At 39.6% G+C, this 26,604-nt stretch overlaps 1 protein-coding gene across 1 annotated transcript; it reads left to right on the forward strand.

The window, feature by feature from the left end:
- Positions 1–1,832: 1,832 nt before the first annotated feature.
- Positions 1,833–26,353, forward strand: cmtm4 (CKLF-like MARVEL transmembrane domain containing 4). The gene is made up of 4 exons (XM_084715690.1): positions 1,833–2,801; positions 14,754–14,930; positions 24,863–24,961; positions 25,947–26,353. The coding sequence occupies exons 1-4, from the start codon at positions 2,616–2,618 to the stop codon at positions 26,109–26,111; spliced, it is 627 nt and encodes a 208-aa protein (XP_084571816.1). The 5' UTR covers positions 1,833–2,615; the 3' UTR covers positions 26,112–26,353.
- Positions 26,354–26,604: the final 251 nt, after the last annotated feature.

Raw genomic sequence — 26,604 nt, forward strand, 5'->3', positions numbered from 1 at the left:
ATTGTTCACCGTTGCATTGTCACAAACCAAAGTCTGTTTATTTGCACATCTGTAAAATAGAATAAAATTCAAAATAGATATATTGTAGTTGTAACAAATGTGCTAATGATAATATTGTAGAAGACCTAATGTATTGTAATTCAGTATGTATTTTCCACCAGATTCGCACTATGAAAAATTTATACTCTTCATTCAAATCCGAAATGGATCATTTCTCAAATCAAATAAATTGGTGTTTATGCAGATCCAGGCAAAAATATTCAAGTGCAAGACAGAAATATTACTAGAAAGTACAAAGGAAAGTAAGAAGGCCGCACATTGTTTGGCTCCAAATAAATATTTTAATTCTCTATTTTTAGGACATTCTCTTAAAAAGAAATGCTTTGATATTCCTCAGGTAAATGACAAAGAGAACATATCCTAAAAAAGAAAAAATATTTATGCCTCTGAAGGGGCATGCTATAAAAGGTTTGAAAACCACTGTGCTATTCCAAAGACTTCACAGTGAATACCAGTTTGCAATTCTGAACATTTTGTTGGCTGATTGACATTGCCAAGGTGAATCTGCTCATTTGTATTGTACATTTGAGCAGACTCTTCAAAAACTCAAAAACCAACTGAACTGAAAATACTGCCAATGCACTGGTAAGATAACCAGATAACTGCACTGCTTCATTAAAGGATAATAGCTGTTTGGATGCAACAGGCGGATTTTCCCAGCAGCCCTAGCCATCTACTATCACCCTGGCAACCTTGTAATACCACTAGATACCACAGGAGGGCGGTGAGGTACAGGGAAGCACAGTGTGTTTCATTCAAGGCAATTAGGTCACTGAATTCTGAAAGCTTACTGAACATGACAGACATGACACAGGATAAAAATCCAGGATGTTTTATTGTCACACCTATCAATAAACACCACTCCAACGTGACTATATGATCTTTCATGGAGTGTCACTTGCCCTCTGAGCTGCACAGTGAGTTCTTTTAAAGGGAAAATTCACCACTTTTCATGTGGATGTCCAGTTTTGCTGTTAAATATAGTCAATTTAAGCAATAAATTCCATAGTGCATGCCATACTGACAGAGAAGGAGTTCTCCTGCTGCAAAATCTGTAGTTCTTTATGCATCCAGTGATGTCACAACGATGTAGTTGGGGTTAAAGAAGAACTTCAGACTATATTTATTTATGTTATATTTTGGCCAGCAAAGCACATGTAGGCACTGCCAGAACGACTCTGCAAGCAGGAAAACTTTGCTCTTTTTGTTGATGTAACACTCACTGAGGTTATTACAGTAGAAGCACTTTTTAAAGAAACCACTTTTGTCCACAGGTGCCTCCAAAATCAATAATATATTGAAGTTTCTTTTAGTAGCCTTAAGATGTGATGTTGCTTTTACAGCTCGCCCTTTTAACCATCTTCAAATTCCGGTTTTCTTTTCAACATATGTAAGTGAAGTGAATAGGAGAGGACAAAGTTGACTAAGCTCGCTGAACTATCATTGGAGCACAGAGCAAAAAGGGGCGGGACTTATAAAGGGTCAATGGACTACACACCATCAAAACTGATTGGATATTCTCATGAAAAGTGTCGAATTTTCCCTTTAAGAACTTGGTGGGACCATTATGTCCTATACAGCAAAAGCAGCTATATTTATTGAGGCATGGTTGCCTGTATAATGCTTTGTTTTATAATGATAACAGGGTTTTGTAGGCTAATACAGCAAAAACTATTAATATCATCACGGGCTACCCCGGAAGATGAAGTACAGTATTAAAGTCCAAAAACCAGAACTGCAGCCACAGTGTAATCCTCTGGAGAATAATAAAATAATTTCATCAGGCCTGGTTACAGGCTGCAGAGACATGTCGACGATGAGAAAGGACCGGTCATAGAGAAAGAAAAACTGCAGCAGAGCAGAGCAGAGCTCGGTCCTGTCGGCGTGGTTCCGGCTGGATTCGTTTTGCAGGCTGTTTGGGAACACTTAAAACGGGCGCAGAGCCTGCACAAGAATGTGCAGTTTTCAGAGGGGCGGAGACAAGCTTGCCTCGCATCCATACGGACGAGTAAAGCGGCGTATAGGCAGCCTCACTGTAAGCTGCTCCTGCAGAGAATAGTGCAAGTTTACAATAGGAAACAACAAGGTTCTCTCTCGGTTCTTCTGGGCCATGATGGCTGGATGTTTTTTTCAGTCGCAGAGGGGACTCACACAGCCCGGTAGGCTTTTTGTTTCGGCACTGCTGAAGTAACCAGAACCGTCCATGGTGAAGTGACACTGGGATTCGAACAAGTGACCCGCCTAACATAGTTAAAGTGCGGCAAATCTGCAGAGACGCAGCGTTGTGTCCCGGAGGAAACACCGCAGGGTTACGTTAAAGGAGACCAGCCGGATTTTCCCGCATGAGCCTAATGTTAAAGAGCACCTTCCGCGGCTGCTGGTTCCCGGTGGGGTGGCGATGAAAAGTGGACAGTCTGGTTTGTTTTCTCCATCCACTTCCAGCCTGCATGGAACAAAGTGTGCTTTATGAAACATCATAAGCTGCTGGATACAGGCGGTTCATACGTCCCAACGTTTCCAGACAAGAGTCCAGCAGCGTCTCTCCCGAAATCATCATGAGGACCACCGAGGAGCCAGAGGGCTTTGACGGCGAGGCCTCCAACACTTCCATGATCTCCGGGGCCAGCAGTCCCTACCAGCCCACCACCGAGCCCGTCCACGCCAGGAACGTTTTAGGGGGGATAAGGTGCGACATGGAGTACCTCAAGTCCTACTTTGGGATTTTAAAGGTGGTCGAAGTGGTAAGTTTGTGTTTGTTGTCATGCTTAGAGATGTGCAGCCTCATAAAAGTGACTAAAACAAACCATGACGCACAACTGGTGGATAGCAGACACTAAACATATGGTCAAAATAACTAATAATTGTTCTTTTAACAGCTGAAACCACCACCATTGTATTCTGGGTATTAATACCCGACTTATTACGGCCACCACTGAAGTGGCAAGCCCAGAATGAAAATATTATTCAAATGTGACTCTCCAGGTGCTGCTTCACCCTGCACTACATCCCTAATAGTGGTTAGTCAGGTTTCATGCTATGCTGCCCACTGACATGTGAGGAGACAGGGAAGAGGTTGTTACAGTAGGGATCACAGTTCTGTGACATTTTTGTGTCTGTGAGCCATGCTTTACACACTTTGCCAAACATGTGAATATGTAGTCTGTTTTCTCCAGTAGACTCTTATTTTGAAGGATACAATGGTAAATTTTGGTGTTATCCTCATCTGTGCTTTTATAGTGATCTGACTGTCTTTTGTCATATTTATTGTCTGTTGTGATAAGCTAGCATTTCTTAGGAGACTTGAGTTTTGGTTTGCATGTTTGCAAGATCATATTATAAATCCTTAAAGGGACAGTCCACCCCAAAATCAAAAATACATATTTTCCCTGTGGCCTGTAGTGCTATTTATCCATATACGTTGTTGTAGTGTGAGTCGCAGAGTTTTGGTATCTGGTGTAGAGATATTGCTTGTAGTGCTCAAAGCACAATATTTGTATCATTGTGCTAGCCTTCTCAATGTTGCTAACCGATGACTGTAAATAAGATGACGAGGTTCCTCCTCTTCCTCACTGTGTACAGAAATGAAGCCAGAATATCCCAGATATGAGTGCTGGAAGCGTCATATGGACCGAGAGTCTGTGCAGACCGGGCCAACTCACTCACAAGCTGGGCTCAGCTGTCAATCATGACGTAAAACCCACTTTCTATAGCATCAAATAACTAATTAGAATGACAGTTAAAAGAAAAATGAACACTTGAACATATGGTATATCAGCATGATAAGAGCTAGGGCTTTTAATTTACCTAAAATTCTGTCAAAAACTTGTCTTATTAACATTTCAATAATTTATTCAATCATAATTCTGAAATATAGATACATAAAGCACATAAAAAGCACATTAAAAGGAGCTGTGATGCATATTAATTTAATTACTAATCACTGTCAACCCTTCACTCAACTGGACAATCAGTATTTTCACTTAAAACTTAAACTGGTTATGACATGAAGATATGTCATCACTGGAGTCATATGCAGGTAGGATGATCACTGGCAGTGTATTTTTGCATCATTGTGAACCAAAGAAAAATACTTTTTTCTGCTAACAGACAGTCTTTAACATTAGTTTTAATCATTTCTGTCTCATATGTGACTCATAAAGTGAACAGAAAGTACAAAACGGCAGAATAACACAGTTAGATGACTCATGGTGTAAAGTGAACAGCAGTGGTGCAGACATCATTGTTAACATGGGGGTGATAAAGAGACCTCTAGAAAATCCATCTTAAGGGAGTTCTGCTAACAGAAACATATTCCATGTGTTGATAATCCTTATCATGTTTGGGTGCTGACACAAAGTAAACAGGGCAATGCTGCTGCTGCTGCAGGAGGAGGACGGGTGGCTCTGTGCTTCACTTCCAGCACTCGTGTGGAGCAGTTTGTCCCACTCTTATAAGTCATGTGCAGTTTTTGGTGCTAAAGAGTGCCAAACTGTTGCATCTTTAGATGATCACGGCGAGTCGTGCTCTCTGCAGCTTGTTCTCCGGGTGGAATCATGATCTGGCATATGCAAATTCACATTTTAATTTGGCCCATGCCCTATCTGCAAGCATGGAGTGGGTGGGATTTATGAAATATACTGTAGCCTGCCACCAGGGGATGATCAAGATGTTTTGGCTTCACTTTTGGGGAGTTGTCATGTTATCTATCTTTGTGTATGTCAGTGGTGCCAACATTACTGCTCAGCTGCAGGAGGAAGCCATTAATGTATACTTCCCGTGCTGTCACGAGCATGAGCCTCTCGTCAATGAGTAGATGCACGCTTCCTTCTGTGCGGTGACTCAGTTTCCGGGTGTATTCAGTAGTAATAAAATAGTTACTACATGAACCTGCTAACAACAAAGTCTGTGGATTGTCTTGAGTAGTCAGGCCATACTATGGATGGCGAACACACATGAAATCGTGAACACTGTTTTTTAATTCCTTTATCTATTGCTGTAGTTTGGTAGAGAGAAAGTAGTTCCTACATGAAATTACTGTCAGCAAGGTTTTTGCATTATTTTTTGTAACTAGGTCATAATTCCTGGAAAGAGACATTGTTGTTGACTTTTTAAAATGTATTTTTTGGTGCACCACAAACTTACTGCCATGTAGTTCCATTATATTGGAGAGAATTCTGACATCTCTACAGCCAATATCTCTAAAACTCAGCACCCAAAACTATCTAGATGCATAAATAACACCACAGGTAAGCGGGAAAATATATATTTTTGATTTTAGGGTAAAATGTCTCTTCAACTGTGCATCTATTCAACAATACACCTGGTGATACCTGCGTATTTGATTGGATCCTGAATTGCTCTTGGAGATCAAAATAACCATTATCACCATTTCTTTGTGACGATGTATTAGTCACTGGAAAAACATATTTTCATTCATATCAGTGCACCTAAACCAGATGTCTGAGCTGAGACAGACGCAGCAACAAAGCAGAATGAGGGCTCCTAAAGCTCTGACAATTCACCAGAGGAGGAAATATCTATCAAGCCAGAGCAATTTCTCTTCTTCTGGTGCCAAAAAACTCAGACGCAGGCTGCCTGCACACTCATACACATGAAGTCCAACAGGAGAAACCATGGCAATGAGGAAACTAGCAATTACTTCTAACAATGTTTGTGGATAGCACAAGCAAACTAAAAATCCAAACTGTTGAAGATAATAGTGCTGGCTTCTATTCTGCTTCACTTTGAAAACTTCAGTTTAAATCAAGAAAAAGTAATGTTTGAAGGCAATTTTCCTATTCTTGTGGGCGGCTGAGTGTCCCACTGGTCTTACAGAAGAGCACAGTCAGCCCATGCTGTTGCACACACCTGTGATGTTTACCTCTGTATGTGGGAAGTTAGGATAGGACGCCATCTGTCATCAGCGTGGGAGACGTTTGGAGCAGGCAGTAACTAAGAAGAAGATTCATATTCACAGTCTTCATCTGTTTCAAAGAAAAATATAGAAGAAGAAAGTCTTTGACTTGGCTGATCAATGGCAACACAAAAGAAGTATTTCTGTATTTCTCTAACATTCCTGTAGCCGCAGAATGTAATATTCATAAGTATATTTTCATTAGTGTATAATCGCCTGAAAATTAGAATCATTGCACTTTTGTCTCCTTATAATGAGCCATTTACTGTATATGTTTGCGTCTTCAGTAGCCCAGAACAGACAAACTTGCTCTAGATGCAACTTTCTTGGCCAACATAGTTTCTCCTACTTGCTAGGAAGTGGCAGAGAGAGACAAGATGTTTGCAATATAACTGCTAGATGCCACTAAATCCCACACACTGGTCCTTAACTTTAAACTTTAAAATGGATTGTTGGACAGATACCAGACTGTTCAGTACTTACTGAGTACAGAATATTCATTAGTTTTACTTGTTCAATACCTTGCAATAAGAAACATAACCTTTCTGTTTAACAAACCAATTTTTTCATTCAGCAAAATAAACCAAAAAAATTCTAAGTGTTGGAGTTTCAAAGTTTGAGGGCCCTTCAACAAAGATTGGGAAAAGGAGCCACCCTTAGTTTGCTCAATTCCTTGATTTCTCTGGGATCACGATTATGTCATTTGATCCAATAGACATTCAACAGTTGAGCCAAGATAGCCTAATAATGCTGTTTGAAATAACTTTACGCTACATCAGATAGTATAATAAGGTCTGTCAAAGTTATTTGCTTTTGACTCTGGGAAAACAGTAAAATTCTCCAATATTGTATTTATGAGCGATCACACATATTTAGGCTATTCTATGTAATCTCCTTTGCATAACATGAAATATTTTTTCACTTGTGTTCACTGAGTCTTCCCTGAAACTGAGCTCTCCTGGGGAGACCTGCCTCCCACTTCGGAGACCTCTATTCTAAACACAAGCAGCTGTAGACAAACAAAGAAGAAGTAAATAAAAATGTGATTTGACTGAAATACTGAAAACAAACTGCAATCTGACAAGACATTTGACACCAGTTTCTGACAGTTTTAGAAAGTCTGTGCATTTTTGGTCAGTAACAAAAAAGTATGTAGGTTCAATAACCAGCTCCACAAATGAGCTTTGGCTTCAGCACATTTAGCAACAACGCCCACATGTGCAAAAAACTGTAAATAAAGCCGCGCACAATATTGCAAGGGCACTGATACAAATAGGACGTAAAACCTGCAAAAAAAAAGGCACACAGCAAGATTAGGAATGCCATGCAAATATTGCAAAGGTGCAGGTATTACTTTATAAAACAATGATGAACAAAACAAGTGCAGGCCCATCTCTGTGCTTGGATGTTCTCAAAAACATTTCAGGTACATGCAGAAAAATACAACAGCAAATGTGCGTACAGGTATTTAAGTATTATCTTAGCTACTATTACAGTTTTAATCTAGTGTTTGCACTTTATATTTACTTGAATGCTTTGTTGAGTGCTGATACTGACTCTCCAGTCTGAGCTAGTCGTCATATCTCCTTCACCAACAAGGACAGAACCATTGAAAGTCACCCAAGTTTACAGTTAGTATCTTAGAGGAGGCCTACAAGGCACCCCGCCAACTGTTAATAGCTTCACTGGCGTGCATTTTTACTGCTCCGTCCTCTAATTGTTATACTCTGTGCCAGTTGAGGCTGTGAGGATCTTTTAGGGCTGATAAATGATAATGCAAAGCTGGCTGCATGTGATTTACTGTCACAAGTATCTAATATAGCACAATTTCTGATTAACTGTGACGCACTCCTATGCTAAGGAAGTGTTGTTCCTGTTATTTATATCACTGTGTTAATGGAAAGTTGTTCTGTGGCTGAAAGGGCAGTAGTAATAGATCATCTCTGTGCAGAAATCAGTTACAGGAAGTAATGATTAGCATTAGTGTATAATGGACTGGCACAATGCATGCTTCACTATACCACACACACACCTTTTTGTGCATGAATAGGCCCATCATGATAATTATTGACGTCAGCATAAATGATCAAGCTCATGTCCATATATTGTACAATAGTAGCTGTAGGGTTGGGTCTCTTTAGGGACATTAAAGTGGAATGACTACCGCTGTTGTCCACAGGGGCCTCCAAAATCAACAAAATGAAAGTTCATAATCTAGTTTTAATAAAGGACATTTTTTTCAGGTCGTCATTTTTCTTTATTTCTTTTCTTTAATGTCACAGTAAGTATCATATCTTGGCCTTTTGCTCATTGTATTATTGTACCTTGAGTTTTTGGTGCCTTTACATCCCTATATTCCAATTAAATGTCTAAATTGAGGGGGGGGGGGGTGTACTTGTATTGTTGTGCTATTATATTATCATTATATCAGCAGCATAAAATGACATTATGCCATTATCTCTGGGACAAAATATTTTCCAACAAAACGCAGTTACCTACACATGGAGGAAATACAGCTTGATACTTTAGTGATGATGTCAGTTTTGCCAATCATCGCTCAGACATTAGTGGGCCTAATTGCCTCACCCACCCCCTCTGGCAATGTCCATGCTTCCTCATGACTCTGTCACGGAAATGTTTATTATATTACCTCCACACCCAGACCTTTGTTGCACTGAGGTAGTAGTTACAAACCCCTCTGACCTTTGCATTGACCCATGTTTACTGGGAAATTCTGTTTTCCTCTGTGCAGACCAGAGTGCTAGGAAAGTTGTTGTTTGGAGATGTTCCACACTGAAGTAGAGCTGTAACTAATTATGATTATTTTCAATATCGATTTATCTTTAGTTTTACAAATGATGGATTGTTTAGTTTATAAAATGTCAAAAAATTGTGAAAAATGCTCAACACAATTTCCCCAAGGTGATGTCTTCAAATTGCTTCTTTAGTCCAAAATCCAAAAACTATTTGTTTACTATCAAAAATAACAAAGAAAATCAGCAAATTTTAACATTTGATAGGCTGGAATCAGCAAATGTTTGACATTTTTGCATGAAAAATGACTGAAACAAATCATCGATTAATATTTGTCGATATTAATACCATCGAAAATAGTTGTCAATTAATTTTCTTTCAACCAACTAATTGATCAATCATCTAGTCGTTGCAGCTCTGGACTAAAGCTCCAGTCAACTCGTCATTCCTTTGATGAATGAATGGATAGGCAGGCTGCTGTTCACTCCGAACTGATCAGAAACAACCTCCAGCAGGATGTAACCTGAGCGAGGTGTGTCCACCCTGACAGCCGCTTTGTCTTTGTCTCTTTGCTGTGACTGGGTCAACAAAGTACAACTGATATTCAACTCACATCGTTCTACACACAAACAGCAATTTGATACCTCGTAGGTCCTGACAGTACACCAGGCAAACTCTCTTTGTTTCCCTACAAGCCACAAGCCTTATGCCTCCAAACAAACCCATGTTTCCCTCTTTTAAGTATTATATTAACAATTGGCAATTAAAAATTATGGTAAGGTGTTTTTTTTCAGCCTGTGGATGTTGTGTAATGAAGTTACCAGATGTTCCCAAATGTCAGCGAGCACTTCCTGCTCTGAGAGAGACGCCACATGCTCCATTCTCTTCTGGTTGAAACATTACTTATTCTGAGCTTGTAGGGAGACATAAAGACAACAAGAACGTTGTGCAGTGTGCATGCTTGTGGGGAGACTCGCATGCCTTTTCCTACACACACTTACCTTATCCTCTGGAGTGAAATATAACCTGCATGTAGGCTACATTTTCCATCACATAGATGTCTGTGGGCTGCTGTGGAATTATATTCAACTTTCTGGGATTTTTTTTTTGTGTGCATGAGGTCCCATCGCACTAGCAGTGCAGCATATAATGTTGCGTATTCTCTGCAGCGAGGCCACTTTTCTCCTCCATTAAAGAGATGGTTTGGACCCCCAGTTAGGTAGAACAGAGGGGGGCACAAGCACGGAAGCTGAGCGATGCGCTACTGTGGACAGGGTCAGCAACAAAAGGCATTTTAGCCACTTAAAAAAGATCCACCAAAAAAAATCAGTACGAGTTTAAGTGTTCGCTACTTGACTTTGCTTTCACACAGCCTTTTCTGATGAAAAACTGCTGCTATATAAACCAAATATTGCTCTCTTCAAACCAACCACACTCCATAGGTGAAATCAGTAAATTCACCGTGCAGAACAGGGGAGTTACCAGCAAACTGCTGCCTCAATCTTTTAGTTAGTTTGTGTTATCTTATGACTTTAATGAATCCATACTATCCTATCCTCACAAAATAACACAAATAAGATCAAGGCAGCAGTACATGAGCAAATCCTGTGTGCTGAGAGGTAAAATCATTTTGCCTATGGAGTTATGGAGCCATATTTGACTTATATAGCAGTTTTCCATCAGAAGAGGCTGTCTGGCAGCTAGGTAAAGTGATGAAAATATTCCAAATGTAGCATGAACTTAAACTGATATTAATATTTTTTTAGGTGGACCCTTTTAAGTGGCTGAAATATCTTGTACTTCTGATCCTGTTCACAGCAGTACATTCCATAGCTTCTGTGCTGGTGCCCACCTCTGCTTCTCTAAACTGGGGGTTTGGTGAATGCCACCTACTGTAAATAGTACACAGATTGTAGGTAAAGACCTCACACAACCCCACTTCAGTTAATCCAAACAGTCCGTTTAGTTTTCTGTCCACAACAGATGGTCTGTAAGAAGGGGATCTGAGTCCAAGAGGCCTTTAAAAGCAACTAATATTGTGCGTAATCCCTAAGATAAGGATGTACGTGCATGTGGGAGGGAGAAGAGAAAGAGGGTTGATGTGCATGATTACACGTGTATCCACGTACAATGAACAGGTTGCGTAGGGTGAAGGTTGACATAAAATCATTACTTACAAAATTAGCCAGTATGGTGCTTTGTGATCCACTGCCTCCTCCCCTGCGGCTGCCTGACACCTGCTACACAGAGACTCGGGGAAAGCAATATGCTCTCTTCAAGAGACATGACATCATCCCTCGGCCCAAAGCAGCCCTCCACTCCTGTTTGGGTGTAACCTTTTTGGTTGCGTTGCAGTCACACATGGACTGCTGTCCAGCTACATGCTCTATGAGGCATCAGCAGCAATAGAAAATGAGACTTTTGTTCCAGTGATCGCCTGCCTTGTGGGTTTGCGTTCTTTTGTCTTTGCTTGAGTGTGTCACTGCTAATGTGGCTGCTGGACATGCATTACTATCTGTGGCTCTTTGAGTGTTTCCTGTGAGGCAATGTCTCATCCAAAGAGTTGGATGATTGGACAAAGAGTCTGTCACAGACAGGAGAGTTCTTCGCTGACAGTCATCACCCAACAACACTTTACTTGTCAGAAACAGTACACCCTGCTCATTAAACTGGATAAACAGGGTTGGCTATTGAGCTGCTGAGAACCAGGGGAGAGGAGGAGGGGGTCTTTTTGGGTTTATCCTCAAATGCTTTGTTTGACAGTGTCAAGCCGTGAGATGTAACTGGCTGTGGCGGCTTCAAGTTGGATTCAGATTGGATGGAAATCTAAAGTGGGACTCGGTGCTTTAAAAATTAAAGTCTTAACTTTAAAGCTTTGTTTATATGGACACTGGAGGCAGATTAATTTCTTAATAAACAAGGTTCAAAGTTTTACATAAAACCACTTCTGAGAATCTTAATCCCTAATTGCATGGGAGTAGTATTACATGGGGACCTCTAGTAATTTGCAATAATTGTGGTGGTCGTCTGTGATCTTAATACCCTGCAAATCTGCTTTGTTTGTAATTTGTAAAGTAACAATGTCACAGAAAATTGCCTACCATGTTTTGCAAAACACTGAAGTCCTGTGATAATATTATTCCCCTGCAAACCATAATCTCTGTGATTTATTATTAATCCGTTAGTATGAAATTTGATTGTGGCTCACAATATGATGAACAGCAGTCAACCCGCTGTGCTGTGAGATTGGCTATATTGATGTTTAAAATGAGTGATAATAACAGCGATGTGTGTTTACACTTAAAACACATGCAGAACATGGGAAAAGCAACTCTAAACTGAAACTTTGAAGTTTCATGGACCCTTGACATGATGTCTGGAGGGTAATGTCGGTAAATTTTAGAAAAAAATAGACGTGAGGGGTAATTTCTATGTCACATGAGTTTTTCTTGGTAATACTAGTCCTGTATGAGTGGGGCTTTAGAGACTTTCTGCAAAAAACAAAGGTGACAGATGTCTTATCTCCAGAAAAACCTTTGACTGGTGAATTAATTGGTGATGTTCAAGTACTTGCAAAAACACCAAAAAATAACAGGCCTGCCACAAACACACAAACTATAAATGTGCACATAGAACCAATCCCTCTAAGTCTATTTTCAGTTCTTCACCATTCAAAGATGGACTTGATGTATGATCAGTCTGTTTATATAAACTTGGCACAGATTTTGCAAATCATCGTCCTTACACCTTTACAAATGAGGCTTGATTTGCACACACACACACACACACACACACACACACACACACACACACACACACACACACACACACACAGTGGGTGACAGTTCTTACTCCATCTCCATATCAATAGCTGTTTGAACACAGCTTTGCATAGAGAGTATATAGGCCAGTGATGTGTGTGTCTGTGTGTTTACGTCTGTATCCGTCTGTTCTCTTCAAATCTTTTATTATGGAGGCAAAACATTTGTCAGGGATTTAAAGATTCTGTTGATATGGGGCTTATGACAGTGTCAGGCCATATATTACTGGGACAAGTACAGGGATTTATGGAATACGGTGTTCTCTTGATACCTTTGCTTTAAAATAGTTGGTGCATAATTTTAGTCCATGACCTTGATTCATTTCAATTGTCAGTTTTCCCTCTCCCTCCCCGTATGTGTTATCCAACCATTTTGCTTTTATCATTTTCAGTCGTTCTTCTTTGTTCTCGTGTCAGTCACCCTGACACTTATAGCAGCCATGTGATTGTCTCTCTAATGTTTTTCCTTCTCTCACTGTCCACCAAAATTCTTTAGTTAATCTGACCACATCCTTAAACTCATGCCTGCACAATTCCCTTGACTTCATTGCCCCGATGACACAGAGGAAGCTGGCTTCAAAGAGGTTGGCGTCTTTGTTTAATGATGATTTGTCTGAGGATTGCTGTAAGCTTGAGTGTAAAATAGTGCTCAATCAGACTCGAGGTTGTCTGCATTTCCTTAAATAATAGGTCTGCGTTATATATAAACTCTTTGCAGCTGGACTATCCAAACTAATATGTGAGAATAAAAACAACCCCAAATTCCTATGTTCCACTGAGCCACCCCTGTGCAGTCCACATGCTGTTTCTCTGGTAATGACTTTATGAGCTTTATTGAAAAAATCAATATCATCAAGGACCAGATCATTACCTCACGACCTTGCATCAAGTCATTAAAGCGACCTGGAGCAGTGAGACGTTCAGTGTCTTGCTGATGGGGAAGAAGCTCTTAATGAAGCAGAACTTCAGTCATCTGTTCATGGAAGAAATGACTGACTCCTGCAGCTTATTATAAACTTTACTCTGCTCAACTTTGACTGCTTTCAAAGTGTTTTTCTGCACTTTTCTTAGTGTGCTGCTGAGCTGTAACAAATAATTATGTCTTTTTACTGACATTCCCCCTGTCTTCAGAGGGGAATGTCCCCTCTGTCATTAGTGTTATGACAGCAACTCCCCTGTGTTCGGCAAAGTAAAATTATTGTTTATGCCAAAGGAGTCTGGTTGCTTTGAGGAGAGTGATATAACTCCAGTTACCCTTCGAAAGAGACTGTCTGACAGCAAATTAAATATATGGATAAATATCTCACACAACGCCACTTCAGATAATCTAAACTATCCCTTAAAGTGTATAGAGGAGTGAGAAACATAGTGAGACACAAGGCTTAGTTCCAAGCACAAGTACATAATGATTCTGATGCAAAGCGTAAATATCTTAATAAAAATGGCTGTAAGTAGTTGTGCTGTTTGGAAAAGCTCAACACTTTGCCATGGACTGTTTTCTTACACTTTAACCTTCAATCATCCCTCAACTCAAACCCATCATTATACAATTTATTATATCAACATTTAATACAAAATGTCAGGCCTGTCCCGACCAAGCATAACCGGTCTAAACTGGTTTGAATAAGGCTGTTTCAGGTCTCAGTATGTCGCAGTGGCATTTTCTTTAGGTCTGTTATGTCTCTGGGTCTTGGACTGCTCTGAGCCAATCAGTAATCTGTGTGTGGTTTCGTCGGGGTCTAGATGGCAGGAGAACACCTAAATAGCAGAATTCTTCCCATACTGTGGTCTGTTGATGGATGTTGGCTGGATGGAGGCATCTTCACTGGCTGCCAGGAGCGGGGCTCATGAGATGGGCTCATGGCCTCCAGTCTATTCATAGGACAATCACTTCATCTTCTGGAGAGCTTGGAATTTCAGCACTAACAAACACTCACATAAAGTTACATAAGTGGATTGACCTACATTACCCTTTGTGCTTCAAAAGTAGCATAACAGTACGCATTTGTTTTGAAATGATGTTACTCAGTGAAACTAAAAACAGTTGGGTTTTTTGGTAGACTGTCTTTGAGATTCATCCAGATTCCAATCATACAAGTCAAACTGTAAAGGTTTGACTGATATAGTCGGGTGAGACATTTAAAACACAGTATACAGTCTATGAAACATCTCCTTCTACTGTTCTTCTCTTGTCGATCATTTCAGGTCCTATCGCTTATTGGATTCATCTGCATAGAGACGATCATGATGTGTTCTCCCTGTGGAGGGGTATACTTCTTCGAGTTTGTCAGCTGCAGTGCCTTCGTGGTGACAGGAGTCCTCCTTCTGATCTTCTGCCTCAACCTGCACACCAAGGTGCCCCACGTCAACTGGAGCCTAACGGTAGGTACATCACACAACAACATGTGTCATAATATATTTGAGTTTAGAACAAAAGGTTCTCGATGAAAGTTTAAGATAAAATGGCTGCCAGTATTGACATTCCCGGTTTGCTTTTTTATGCAACTACTGGGGAAATACCTTCATCTGACACAAGAATAGCGAAAACACATGCGTGTACATGTAACACTAGAGACTGGGGTAAAAAGAGGTAGCTAGGGTCCTTAGTCTGTTTGTGTCTGTATACTGCATTTAATACAACAAGATTTACTTTGGCTTGACAATGAATTTTTAACCTCCAAGGTGATTTTTTTCATGTTTGACTGACATATTGTTACTTTGGCGTGCATTAATGTGACCCAATGAGAAGGGTTGGAGGTGAGCGTGTCATGTCAGAATAATTAAAATGTACAGAATAATGTAGAGTAGCATCAGGCTGCAACTCCGATTATTTGTTATCAGTGTTATGAAGATCAGCAGATTCTGAGGATCGTACAAAGCATAGTGACTCAAACCATGGTCCCAGGTGTGCTACAGTCATTACAGTCTTTTTAGCAGATAGTTTTATTTATGATACGTATGATAGCCTAATCAGTGTAAAACTCATCCGTAATACTCTGGCATGTTTTACAAAAATGAACAAGACATTTTTTAATAACTAAAAGCCTGAATTAAAGCCCATGTGAGTCATTTGATCAGATTATTTTCACAGATTTATATGTTGTTCTTATTACTATAATGGATCATCTTCAGGACAAACAGGACAGGATTCAGGATTTGGGACAACTGCTTGTAATTTGGGACTGCCCTGAAGTTATCAGGACATCTGGTCACCCTAGCTTAAGTGTAAATTTAACAACACACTTCATTTTATAATTGCAAACTGAGAAACAGTGTTCCAGCAAATTGTTCGAAGGTTGAAAGATTAAAGCAGCAGTGTTTCTTGCTAATTAAGCCAATGTTAGCATGCTATTATGCTAAACATACAATCATGAATATAATCAATATGAAGTAGCATGACTGTTGACTCTTAGCCTTGTTACTCCATATTTAAAGGTCTAGTGTGTAAGATTTTCTGTTGCCAGAATATGAAAGAAGTGTATAAACACCTGAAAATAAGAATCATTGTGTTTTTGTTTCCTTATATCTACAGAGGGTGCAGGTCATCCTCTACAGAGGCTGCCATGTTGCACCGCCATGTTTCTTCAGTAGCCCAAACACCGGCTCTAGATAGAGTTTGCCGACCATTGTAGTTTCTCCTTGGAAGCGGAGGGTGAGGAGAGCAGTATTCAGTTGGGTGCAATGTACAACCTCACTGCTAGATGCTTCTAAATCCTGCACACTGGTCCTTTAAGGGTTAAATTGGTGTTATGTTCTTATTTAAACTGTGAAAGTTTAAGACTTAACAGACAGAAATGTTTGTCACTTTTATTTTCTCCCTTAGTCATCATCACAATTTTCATGCTACAAATATCATGGTAGTATTAAACTTTGAAGTTAGTATTGTTTATAAGACCAACCACTATATGTAGCATATGGTCTTGTATTTATTATCAGGGTAAGTCTCAGCACAGACTCATTATGTAAGTGAAACTGTGGAACTTCAGTTTGGAGGGCAAACACCAGAGTCTGCATTGTCAGCTGTAGGCAAATGAGCTGGTGGGTGTTCTCCAGCATCCAGCAGATACTGGTTGCCTTTCAGTATTTGCCTACATACACATGTCGGTGTGTCCTGAGCTGCAGCCAAGTATCCTTTACAGAGGAGAGTGGGGAAAAAAACGTCTTAAACAGCATTTCCAGGAGGCCACACAGCACACAAATCGTAGTAAAACAGTGGATGTTAAGCCAGATGTCCAAATCCAACCATAGCTATCAGATTGCTTTATGGTATCCTTGGTACAATATCCCACCTCAAACATGAAGAGAGGGTGTGCCTCTGGCTTCTGCTTTTGGCAGAACGGCACAAAATGAAAGCTTTTTACAGTCTCTGAGAGGCGGTTCATATAATCTAAAATCCTCCTGTTCGATCTTTTTTCAGAGACGTTCTTTTCTTTTTCTCCTGAGGCTCACTGGTCTTTCTCATGTCAGCTCTGACTGGTCAATTGTTTTTCCACTCAGGTGATTAATGGTACAGAAATTTGTCATTTAAGTGGATTGTTTGTGGCTGTGTGTGTCTGTGCGTGCAGACGTGTCAAAGCAAGTTTGGTTGCTGGTTGTCATTAGGCTCATAGAGGACGTTGTTCTTCAGAGGAGTCAGACTGTCGAAGGCCGAGGTTTGGATCTTTGGTGATGTTAGAAAAACTTTTTGTACAAAAGAATATTTATTTACAGGACAACAAACTATCTGCTTTTCACTTACACACTCTTAGAAATTAAAATGCTAGAACTAGAACCATAAAACGCTCTTCGGCTTATTCCTATAGGAGAACCCTGTTTGGCTTCTGGTTCCTTTTGTAAACTTTACACTTGGAACCCTTTCAGAGACTTCTACCTAGAACCAAACATCTGTGCAAGGTTTCATCAAGAACCCCCTTTTCGAGGTTCAACAGAGAACCCTTCTATGGTGCAATGGTTCCACCCAGAACCCTTCTGGGGGTTCTATCCATAACCTTTCCACCTTCTAAATGTGCTAACAAGAACCCACCCAGGAGATTTAACTTTTTATATTCCAAGGTTTTATCTAGAACCCACCTCAGGGGTTCTACGGAGAACCTATTTATATTCCAAAGGTTTTATTTGGAACACACTTGGGGGATTGAAATGGGAGAAGGGTTCTTTGGATGAAAAGGGTTCTTATGGAACCATAAGTCTTACAAAGAACCCTTGACAAACCCTTTCCTCAAAAAAGGGCTTTTCAGAAGCAACCGGTTCTGGGTGGAAACTCAGCTCTTTGGAAAGAACCCATGGGAGCAAACTGTAGCTAAGAAACATTTACAGTAGGTGTTTCTCTCCAGGTTTCACAGTCTCTGTCCAGACTCCAAACCGTAGTTGATAACCATCCCATGATGCTCAGCTCCACCCCACAGTTGTTGGCTACTCCCCACACTGTTTATATCTATCGGGTTCAAAGCTGCTTCAGTCACACTGAGCCCCTGGGAATTTCACCATGAGTAAGCATTTCAGAGTTGTTAACCAAGTGTTAACCCTTCTGCTGCCTTCCTCTGTTTCCAAACTCTAAACTTTAGACCATGGAGTGACGCTGCAGCTCCTCCTCTGTGGAGCGAGCTGTTTTATAATGCGGTTGAGAGTCTCAGAAGGAGGGTTTTGATCGTACAATTATGTGCTATGTGATCCCATCTCCTCCAATTCTGCCGGTATGATGACTTTGGCAGCGCAGAGGGGGAACCACAGGCCCTGACTTCCTCCCCCTTCAACAGTGAAACGACTGCAGTCCCGGGACCTTTGTGAAAAGGCCACTTGGTGACTTTTAGTTATTAAGTCGAACTTCAGGGTTTAGTCTGCGTGAATGAGCTTGTTTTACACAACCGGCTAGAGATAAAGGCAGACCCCTCAGTGCATTGTTTTCCTAATTCCCACAGCCAAATAACTGTCGATCATGCTGGGGGGGTTTCTGGGACAGAAATGAGGTGTCCATGAGGACACACAGGGAAGAACATTCACAGACTGAAGGGGAGGTAGAGAGGGAGATTAGTGTTGTTATTCTCCTTTTAAAATGAGAGCAACGGTTTGAATTCCTGGCCAGTGTGCCATGGCCAATATCTTCTGGTTGTTTTGTTCTGGGAACAGACAGTATCTCATCACAGTTAATGCATGAATGAATCGGGTCCTTCAGAGGGAAGACCGTTGGTGGGTGCTGACTAAACCGTCACAGCCGTACACCCTGTGAATTGACTGAGGTTGATAGAATTTGCCATATACACTTTTAAATTTATATGTATTTATGTATAACTTTATAACTGCCATACAAAACACATAATATCATACCCTGCGTTTATTTTTGTTTAGATGTTGGTAAATCTGCATCATTTAAAGTCATGCTGCTTTGACTGACAGCACTTCCCATTCTCACCGTACAGACAACAATCAGCTCACTCACTGTTAACCTCAGTTCATCTATGACACAAAAATTAACACACACACATGTTCAGGACTGTCGAAATGCCATGAAGCCTTTGCGTTCACTTCTCACAAACACTCATTCCTTCTGTGACTGACATCATTTTTTTATGTTAAGTCAACAAGTTTTGATTTTTAAATTAATTCTACTGATTTATAAAGCTAATATAGCCTAATAAGTTCTAAACCAATTAACAACACATACATGCTCTAAGCATATATTTTGTTGGTTGAATAAACAAAAAATTAAAAAAAAAAAATGTGTGATGTTTTTATGTTCCTTTGACCTGAAGTCAGTTTCTTGTTTGATGAAACAAATAATTTGTTCACTTAACATAACAAAAACTGCTGAACACAAAAATGTTTTTCTTTCTTAACATAAAACTGCAGCACTTTCCTGTTTTTAACAACATATTTTTTGTACCATCAATTAAGTAAAAATGAGTCAAAGCAACACTTGTTTTTAGAGTGCAGCCACAACATATTAGCAGACTTCCCAGCATGCATTGAGTGAGAGATAAAATTCTCCTGAGATCCTTCTTTTTTGTAGTTTGAAGAGAACATATGATGGAAACTTGACGTGTTTCTTGAATACATTTTGAGATAAGTCATGTTTGTTTGTTTTCACAATGATGAAAACACTGCGAACCACAATGATGGTAATTAAATCCAATCAAATTTGTTTGAAATGTTCGTGAGTGTGACTGAACAGTCGTTGGTTCTTGATATTTCAAGCTTATGGAACTTGTTTTTTTGGAAATTCAGTAAACTTAACTCTGTTTTTTACAAAACCCAAGTAAGAAATTAGACTAATTATTCAAGTTCAGTGAACTTACATTTTTAAAGGAGCATATGAGACCCTAGCGTTCAGAAATGAGTACTGTCGTACAAATAGCGAATGGGAGCCATAAACATCATATTAAATAGGTTGAATCCCCCTATAATATACCATCTATTGTTGAAGTGACAAGGAAAGTTGATCAGCTGTTAATAACTGTAATTGTAAAGCTAAGTTTGTTATCCTGAAAACTGCTCTGCTTTGAGTTCAGTCGCTGCCTGCTGGACCCTATTAACACACTCTTCAGTTTCTTCTAAAAGATTATTATGATTTCTTACAACTCATAAACAGACACTTAGTCGTTTGGCAAACATCCTGCATTAATTTTAACTCTAATAAATTTGAAAAGGGGAAACAAAAACACTTGTTCTGGACCAGAATGGAAATTTCAAAGATGATCACACTGGGTGTAGCATTGTCGACAGCGAAGCAAGTATTTCAACTCAGCATGTTTCCTTAATCTCTGATGACATATCATGGTCAATTTTAATACATCACATATTTCTCCTTGAAGTTGAATCAGCTCAACTTATTTCCTGTGCACATTACAAGTTTTGTCTGCAATCTGTTTACAATTAACTATTAAGTTGAGAGATCGAATTGCCGTTTACAGTGATGGATTATTTTTTATACTGAAGTAAAAGTCAGAATCTGATTGTTATGAGCCAAGATCAGGAATTATTACTGAGTGCCTTATTTTCTCTTTTATTTCCAGTCAGATTTATGAATGTTTGTAGCAGTGTGTGATGTCTGAGTCATATGATTTGAGTTATGGCAGGAAGGAGATGGAGGCAACAAATATCCAAGGCAAAAAAAATCCATGCTTTTCAAAGAGCATATTCAAATAATCAATGTTTTTTGTTTACATCCCTGCGACACACACATGTCAGCTGAAAACATCTATTTAGGGCCACTGTGTAACTATCAGTTAACTAATGGATAATATTGCAAGCAAAGGATTAAGATTCCTGATGGGTTTCAACAGATTTTCCCCCATGAACTTAAAGTTCCAGTATGTTGTCTTTATGTACAGTATGTATGTGTATGCTAATCCATCCTTGTGTCTGTGTTGGACTGCATGTTATTCTGCCGGTAATGATCTACATCTCTCTGCTGAATCTGCACACACACACACACACACACACACACATACACACACACACACACACACACACACAGCCAGCTGAGGTTTGTGGTTATTATTAGCTCTAGTCATTAATCTATCATCAGTTCAGACCAGAGACCACTTTACTCATGTTGTATTTACTTTACCTGCAAGTGGAATCCAATAAAAGCTTTCTTGGTTTTGACAGCTGAAGTTTGCCACCCAGGCAGACAAAAGACATGAAATGCTTCCTTCCTATCTTTATTTGTCTTTCAGGAAGAATCCGGCGTAGATGTGAGAGCCAGGGAGACGTTTTATTCTTGCATGAGGCTTTCTGGCCCCATGTGAGATGCTGCAAACTGTCAAGAGAATAGATTTCATAATTAGCGTTCAGCAGCATCCTTCAAGGTTTCCATAGTTGCAGTCCAATGAGTATTTCTAGCTTCTGTCTTGAGAACACAACAGAAACATGGAACCACATACAACACACTTAAAACAACCACATATAACATGGAACATTAACCCTCGCACAAGCTCATAAGCCAGATATACAAACAGAATAATATGCAACATTTTCCTATAAAAAAAAATGTTAAGACTCATATAAACATAATCTCTTTCAATCATCATTTATGATTATTTATGTGGCGGTGGCTTTATCTGCAGAGAGCCTGCACTCTGCCTGTATTTCCTTATTTTCTCATTATTTTCCTGCACTTGGGATGCTTTACGTTGATATTTGACATCCTGGTATCTTTCTGGTGAGTTTACAAGCAGCTCACGCAAATCCTACTGATTCTACCTTTAAATACTAAATACTTAAATACTGTCTTGTTAATAAGGAAGCCCTTAAAGGTAGTTAAACAGTTGTACCAAAGACCTTAGCAAGCAAAGTAAGGAAAACAACTTAAAGTGCCTTGACTCAATCTTAACCTCATCATGGTGAAGTTTATAGAAATAAATGAATAATGTTTGGAATATATTCTGTTAAAAATTATTTCTTTTTTAGGTTACAGTCTAAATGAGATGACTTTTTATGTCATTAAGCTTGCATTATGTTAGCTAGCTAGGCTATAACATTACCTAAAGTTAGCATCACTGTCTGGTTTGTCTCTATAGCTTAAATACCTTAATGTGTAATGAATCATTGATTAATAAATAGCTTGGAGAGGATGTCATCTTTTTACGAACAACTTCTGTACAGAACTTTATTTCGCCGTCAGTTATATACACTAACTGTTAACAGTTAGTCCAGCCAGCATAAATTAACTTAAAGGTATTCTTGAATTTCTTCCTGTAAGTAGTGATCTCGTTTTGGGCAGAACAGACATGTTGCTGTCATTTTTTAACCTTTTGGATGAAGCACGCCTCAGTGCAAACAAGCAAACAGTCTCCATGGAAACTGTAGAATTTTACTACTCTAAAATTTAAGGAATTCTGTGCAACACCTTTTAGTAAATCCCACAGGTAACGTTGAAATTAAGCCTTAAGTGTGATACTTAAGGAGAAAACCTTGGGTGTTTTGTATGACCAGCACAGTTTGCTGTCTCATTATTGATACAGATGCATGTTTTCAGAGGCCCAAACATGGTAAAAATTTAGGTTTTACTTACCTGTTTTTTATTTATTTTACTTTATTACCGGTATATTTTTACTGTTGCATTGTACATGCACTCTTGTTACAAAATAAGCAACTGTTGTTCCAGTTTTTTCTTAAAATGGTTTACACAGATGACATAATGGAGCTTGAGCTCTGTAGCTGGTCAAGGCTGAAGGAAGATTCAATTGGATGCCAAATTATGTTACTGTCGGTCAGGGGTTGAGCGCAGTGGTCTGAAATTAATTTATAGATCACAGCGTAAGAACAAATCCAACAAAATCATATATTTTTTAGAGCATATTAGTTTTGTTCAATGCTCTGAGTCGAGGACTGTAAAACAATGATACGAGCCAATAATAAGCCAGAGAGCCAGTGGTTTGGTCCAGTCTGTGCTTGTGTTATTTAAGGTTTTACAGAGTGCTGGCCTGGTTAAAACGTGGAATGTGGAAACGAGGGAAGCACAGAGACTGAACAGACTGGATCTGGAGAGAATATGGGATCTGAAAGCTGCAGAAAAGCTTTACTGCACATGAGGACAGGACACTGGAACGTGAATATGCAGTATTTCCTGTTTAACCAGTGTTTGAGTGTGTATAGTGAGCAGTGTTTGTAGTGTGTGTGTGTGTGTGGTGGGCGGGGTTGTAGTTTCATTTGAAGGTTAGAATAATAACACTGGTGTACGCTGACTGTGCCAGTTAGCATGACGTGTTATGGTTCCATATTAATGTGTTACTGATTAAACCAAAGGATCAGTGGCAAAGTGTCACTGTTTTCAGGCCCTGCTGAGTCGTCTGCGTGTATGTACCACTTGTGTGTACGTGTGTGTCTGCTGAGCATTGTGTGTCATATGAGAGACCATGTCTGCCATCATCACAATCACGCATCTGATCACGAGGGCCGAGCCCCAGTCATGCAGAGCACTTCATTATTAACCCTTCCCTCCCTAACTGTCCTCACTGCTGAGAGCAGGAGAGTAAAACATCAAAGGGAAGTATCTCTTTCATTCTCCGTCTCATGTGTAAAAGGTGGGGGATGGAGCGGGTTGTGAGTGTGGAGAGGCTGTTTGTGTGTAATATGAGGTGCTAGGCGGCTTTTTAAGTGTGTGCTGTTGGTTTCTTTTGCCCTCCTGCAGTTTAAAACTCGCAGTGAAGCACCGGAATTCAGTCTGGCTGGTTAGATGAGTGTGTGTTAGCAAACTTTGTTTGTTCAACGTGGTACAATATTATCCAGGATGTCCTACCTGGATGCTGCATCAGTCTTGTTGCAAAGACCAACTCAGGCTTAGACCATGTCAAAAAGGCCTCAAATATTTTTAGATTACTTTAATACTTTGGTGTGCTTTTGGGTAAAAAAGTCTCTTGCTGTGAGTTTTGTTAAGTTCTCTCTATCATGTGCACAACAGTATGTGTGACAGTGAAGCAGTTGTGGGCAATGAAATTCTTGTTCTCAGTCTCCGTCTATCAGTGCTGTTACAAATTGTCCAAAAGAAAATCCAGAATCCAAGAAGAAGAATCCAAGTCAAAAACATAAATAGTGCAGAAGTGAAAGTAAAGGAATTACATATATGTAAAAAGAGTGCTGTAACATTTAAACGTTATACAGAGGTAGACTGGTGTGCAGTAAAAGTGATAAAATAAACTGCAGTGTAGACGGGTTGTGCAGTCATAGTAATATATGTGCTTAAAGTTACATAAGAAACTTTCATATTGTGCAGATTTTGGAGGCCCCTGTGGACAAAAGCGCTCAAGTTTCCTCTGCCATGACCACAAAATATAACATCAGAAAATAAAATGATCTAAATAAAAATCTCCTCATGCTTCTTTTTAGCTGTCTGGGAAAATGTGACAACACGGGCTTGTTTCATCTAATTTCATGAAGAATCTGACCCAGTGTCAGGCATGAAGAAAGAAATAGCAGATGGTGGAGAAATAGCCAGTTTTGTTTGCTTATGTAGGTCACATAAAGGCATTGAATCAAGACTGTTTCATAGCCAGTTAAAAACTCCTTGTTGTAGTTTTAATGAGAAGTGGTTATGAACAGGTAAGAACAGGTATAGTACACGTAAATGGGTTTCAAAACTCAAGCACAGTGGCTCTAGAACTGAGCTATTTCAAATGATACCCTAGTTGTATGTAATTAGGCTTAAATAGAATCGACAGACATTCATGCACAGTTCTTGTTTAATTTCATGCTTTACCACTGACAACTTGATAATAGTGTTATTTTGCAAGTCTGCATCAGCTGCTTCCCTCATAAGATAAAAATAGTTGAGATGTTGCTAATATTATCCTGTGTGTGTTTGTGTCTTCCTGTAGGACCTGGTGAACACCGCTGCCAGCACCTTCTTCTTCTTCTTGTCATCTCTTGTGCTGGCCTGCATCAACCACAACACTGGAGCTGAAATAGCAGCAGTGGTGAGTCAAATTCAATTCTCCAAATCTAGAATTTGATTTGATTTTAAGGTAATCATTCAATTTGATTTCCAATATAAACTTTTTTTTTTTCAGCACTGACTATTATGGCATTTTTGTAGACTTTAAAGTTCTCACCTATAAAAAACCACCAGCACCCCTCAGAGTTTTAACTGGTTACAAAACTGATTCCTCTACATGAAAACAAGACCATCAGCGAGAAGATTGACTATTTTTATGAAGTCATTCTTAATGGCTGCCACCAGGTTGGCATGCAGAAAAATACCGTGAGATTCACAGATTCTGCTTTTAATTTGAATTATTGAAATTGAAAGCTCATTTTGATCGATTTTTGATTTATAATTGACATTGTGATACCCCAAGTGAAAACCATCCTCTTTTGCCGAGGTATACAGATACAAAATATATCAGACATCTTAACAACCGTCCTCTTATCAGTCATAAAGTTTTCAGAATCAGAATCAGGAAGATCTTTATTGTCATTTTACTCAGTAACAATGAAATTATGAATGGCGTCTCTCTGTGCACCAGAAAAATATAAACGTATAAAACTTAACAGCACTAATAGCAGCTTTAAAATAGATTATATATTATGTACATTGTGCAGATTCTTCATATTTTCTCATTTCAAATTTTAATCAAGGCATATCACAAAGGATTTATACTTGGGTATAAATATAGTGATGCGATAGAAGAGTATCAGAAAAGACCTCAGCTTTTCTTAATGTGTGCTTGTGTGTGATTAAACACATTTATCTCCATGGGTCTGTTCATGCACTTTAAAACATGTGAGCCTTTAAGCCTAATATTTTTAGTCTGTTCAGATTTTCATGTGACCTGTAACTACATCAGCCTAAATTGAGTTTGCATTGACAAGCATTTCAGGAACTCATGCAGTGTTTGGTTCTTTGGTTCCCACTCAGATTCAGACATTGTTATTCTACTTCCTGTTCTCTCTTGTACGCAGATTTTTGGCTTCCTGGTGACAGGTGTGTATGGAGTTAACACCTTCCTGGCCGTACGGAGGTGGCGCCTCGGTAATGGCTGTCAGGGGACGGCTCAGACCAGCGAGTACATGCGAGCACGCACGGCGTCTCGTGGAGAAATGGAGGCGAGACCTGAGCTTGCGTGAGTGTTGGCAGACAATCAGACGGACTAAGGGAAAGCCACACTATTGGCAGCTGACGTAGATGGATGCTACTCCGCCTTCAGAACAGCATTTCATTGAAGTCTGGAGCAGAAAGGCCATCTCAAGCTCACCACATGCTTTTGACTTCTCATCACAACACCTTAGCTGTACTTTCCAGCTGCCCAGGGACTGAATAAATCTTCATTTCACAGCCACAGATGAGCTTTGTGACTTTGTTTATCAGGCATCCAGGCTTCAGTGACACATAAAGACTCTAAATAAAAGAGCTCGAGTCAGAATTGAAGATACTCTCTGTTTTCATTCACATATCTCTCTAAATCAGCATGAAGGATGACTTCCAAGACGAGCCAAAAAAATACTTCACTCCAGCTGTGCACCAACTCCTGTTCTGGCGTAGCTGTCGACTTTGTAGAAAGTGTTTCACTGTGAATGAAGTCGAGTGAAAGAAGGTCAGCTTTTGTACAGTTTGCTTATC

The sequence above is a fragment of the Lutjanus erythropterus genome, chromosome 1 (assembly GCF_056507025.1).
Source record: "Lutjanus erythropterus isolate fLutEry1 chromosome 1, fLutEry1.hap2, whole genome shotgun sequence".
NCBI classification, from domain to species: Eukaryota; Metazoa; Chordata; class Actinopteri; order Lutjaniformes; family Lutjanidae; genus Lutjanus; species Lutjanus erythropterus.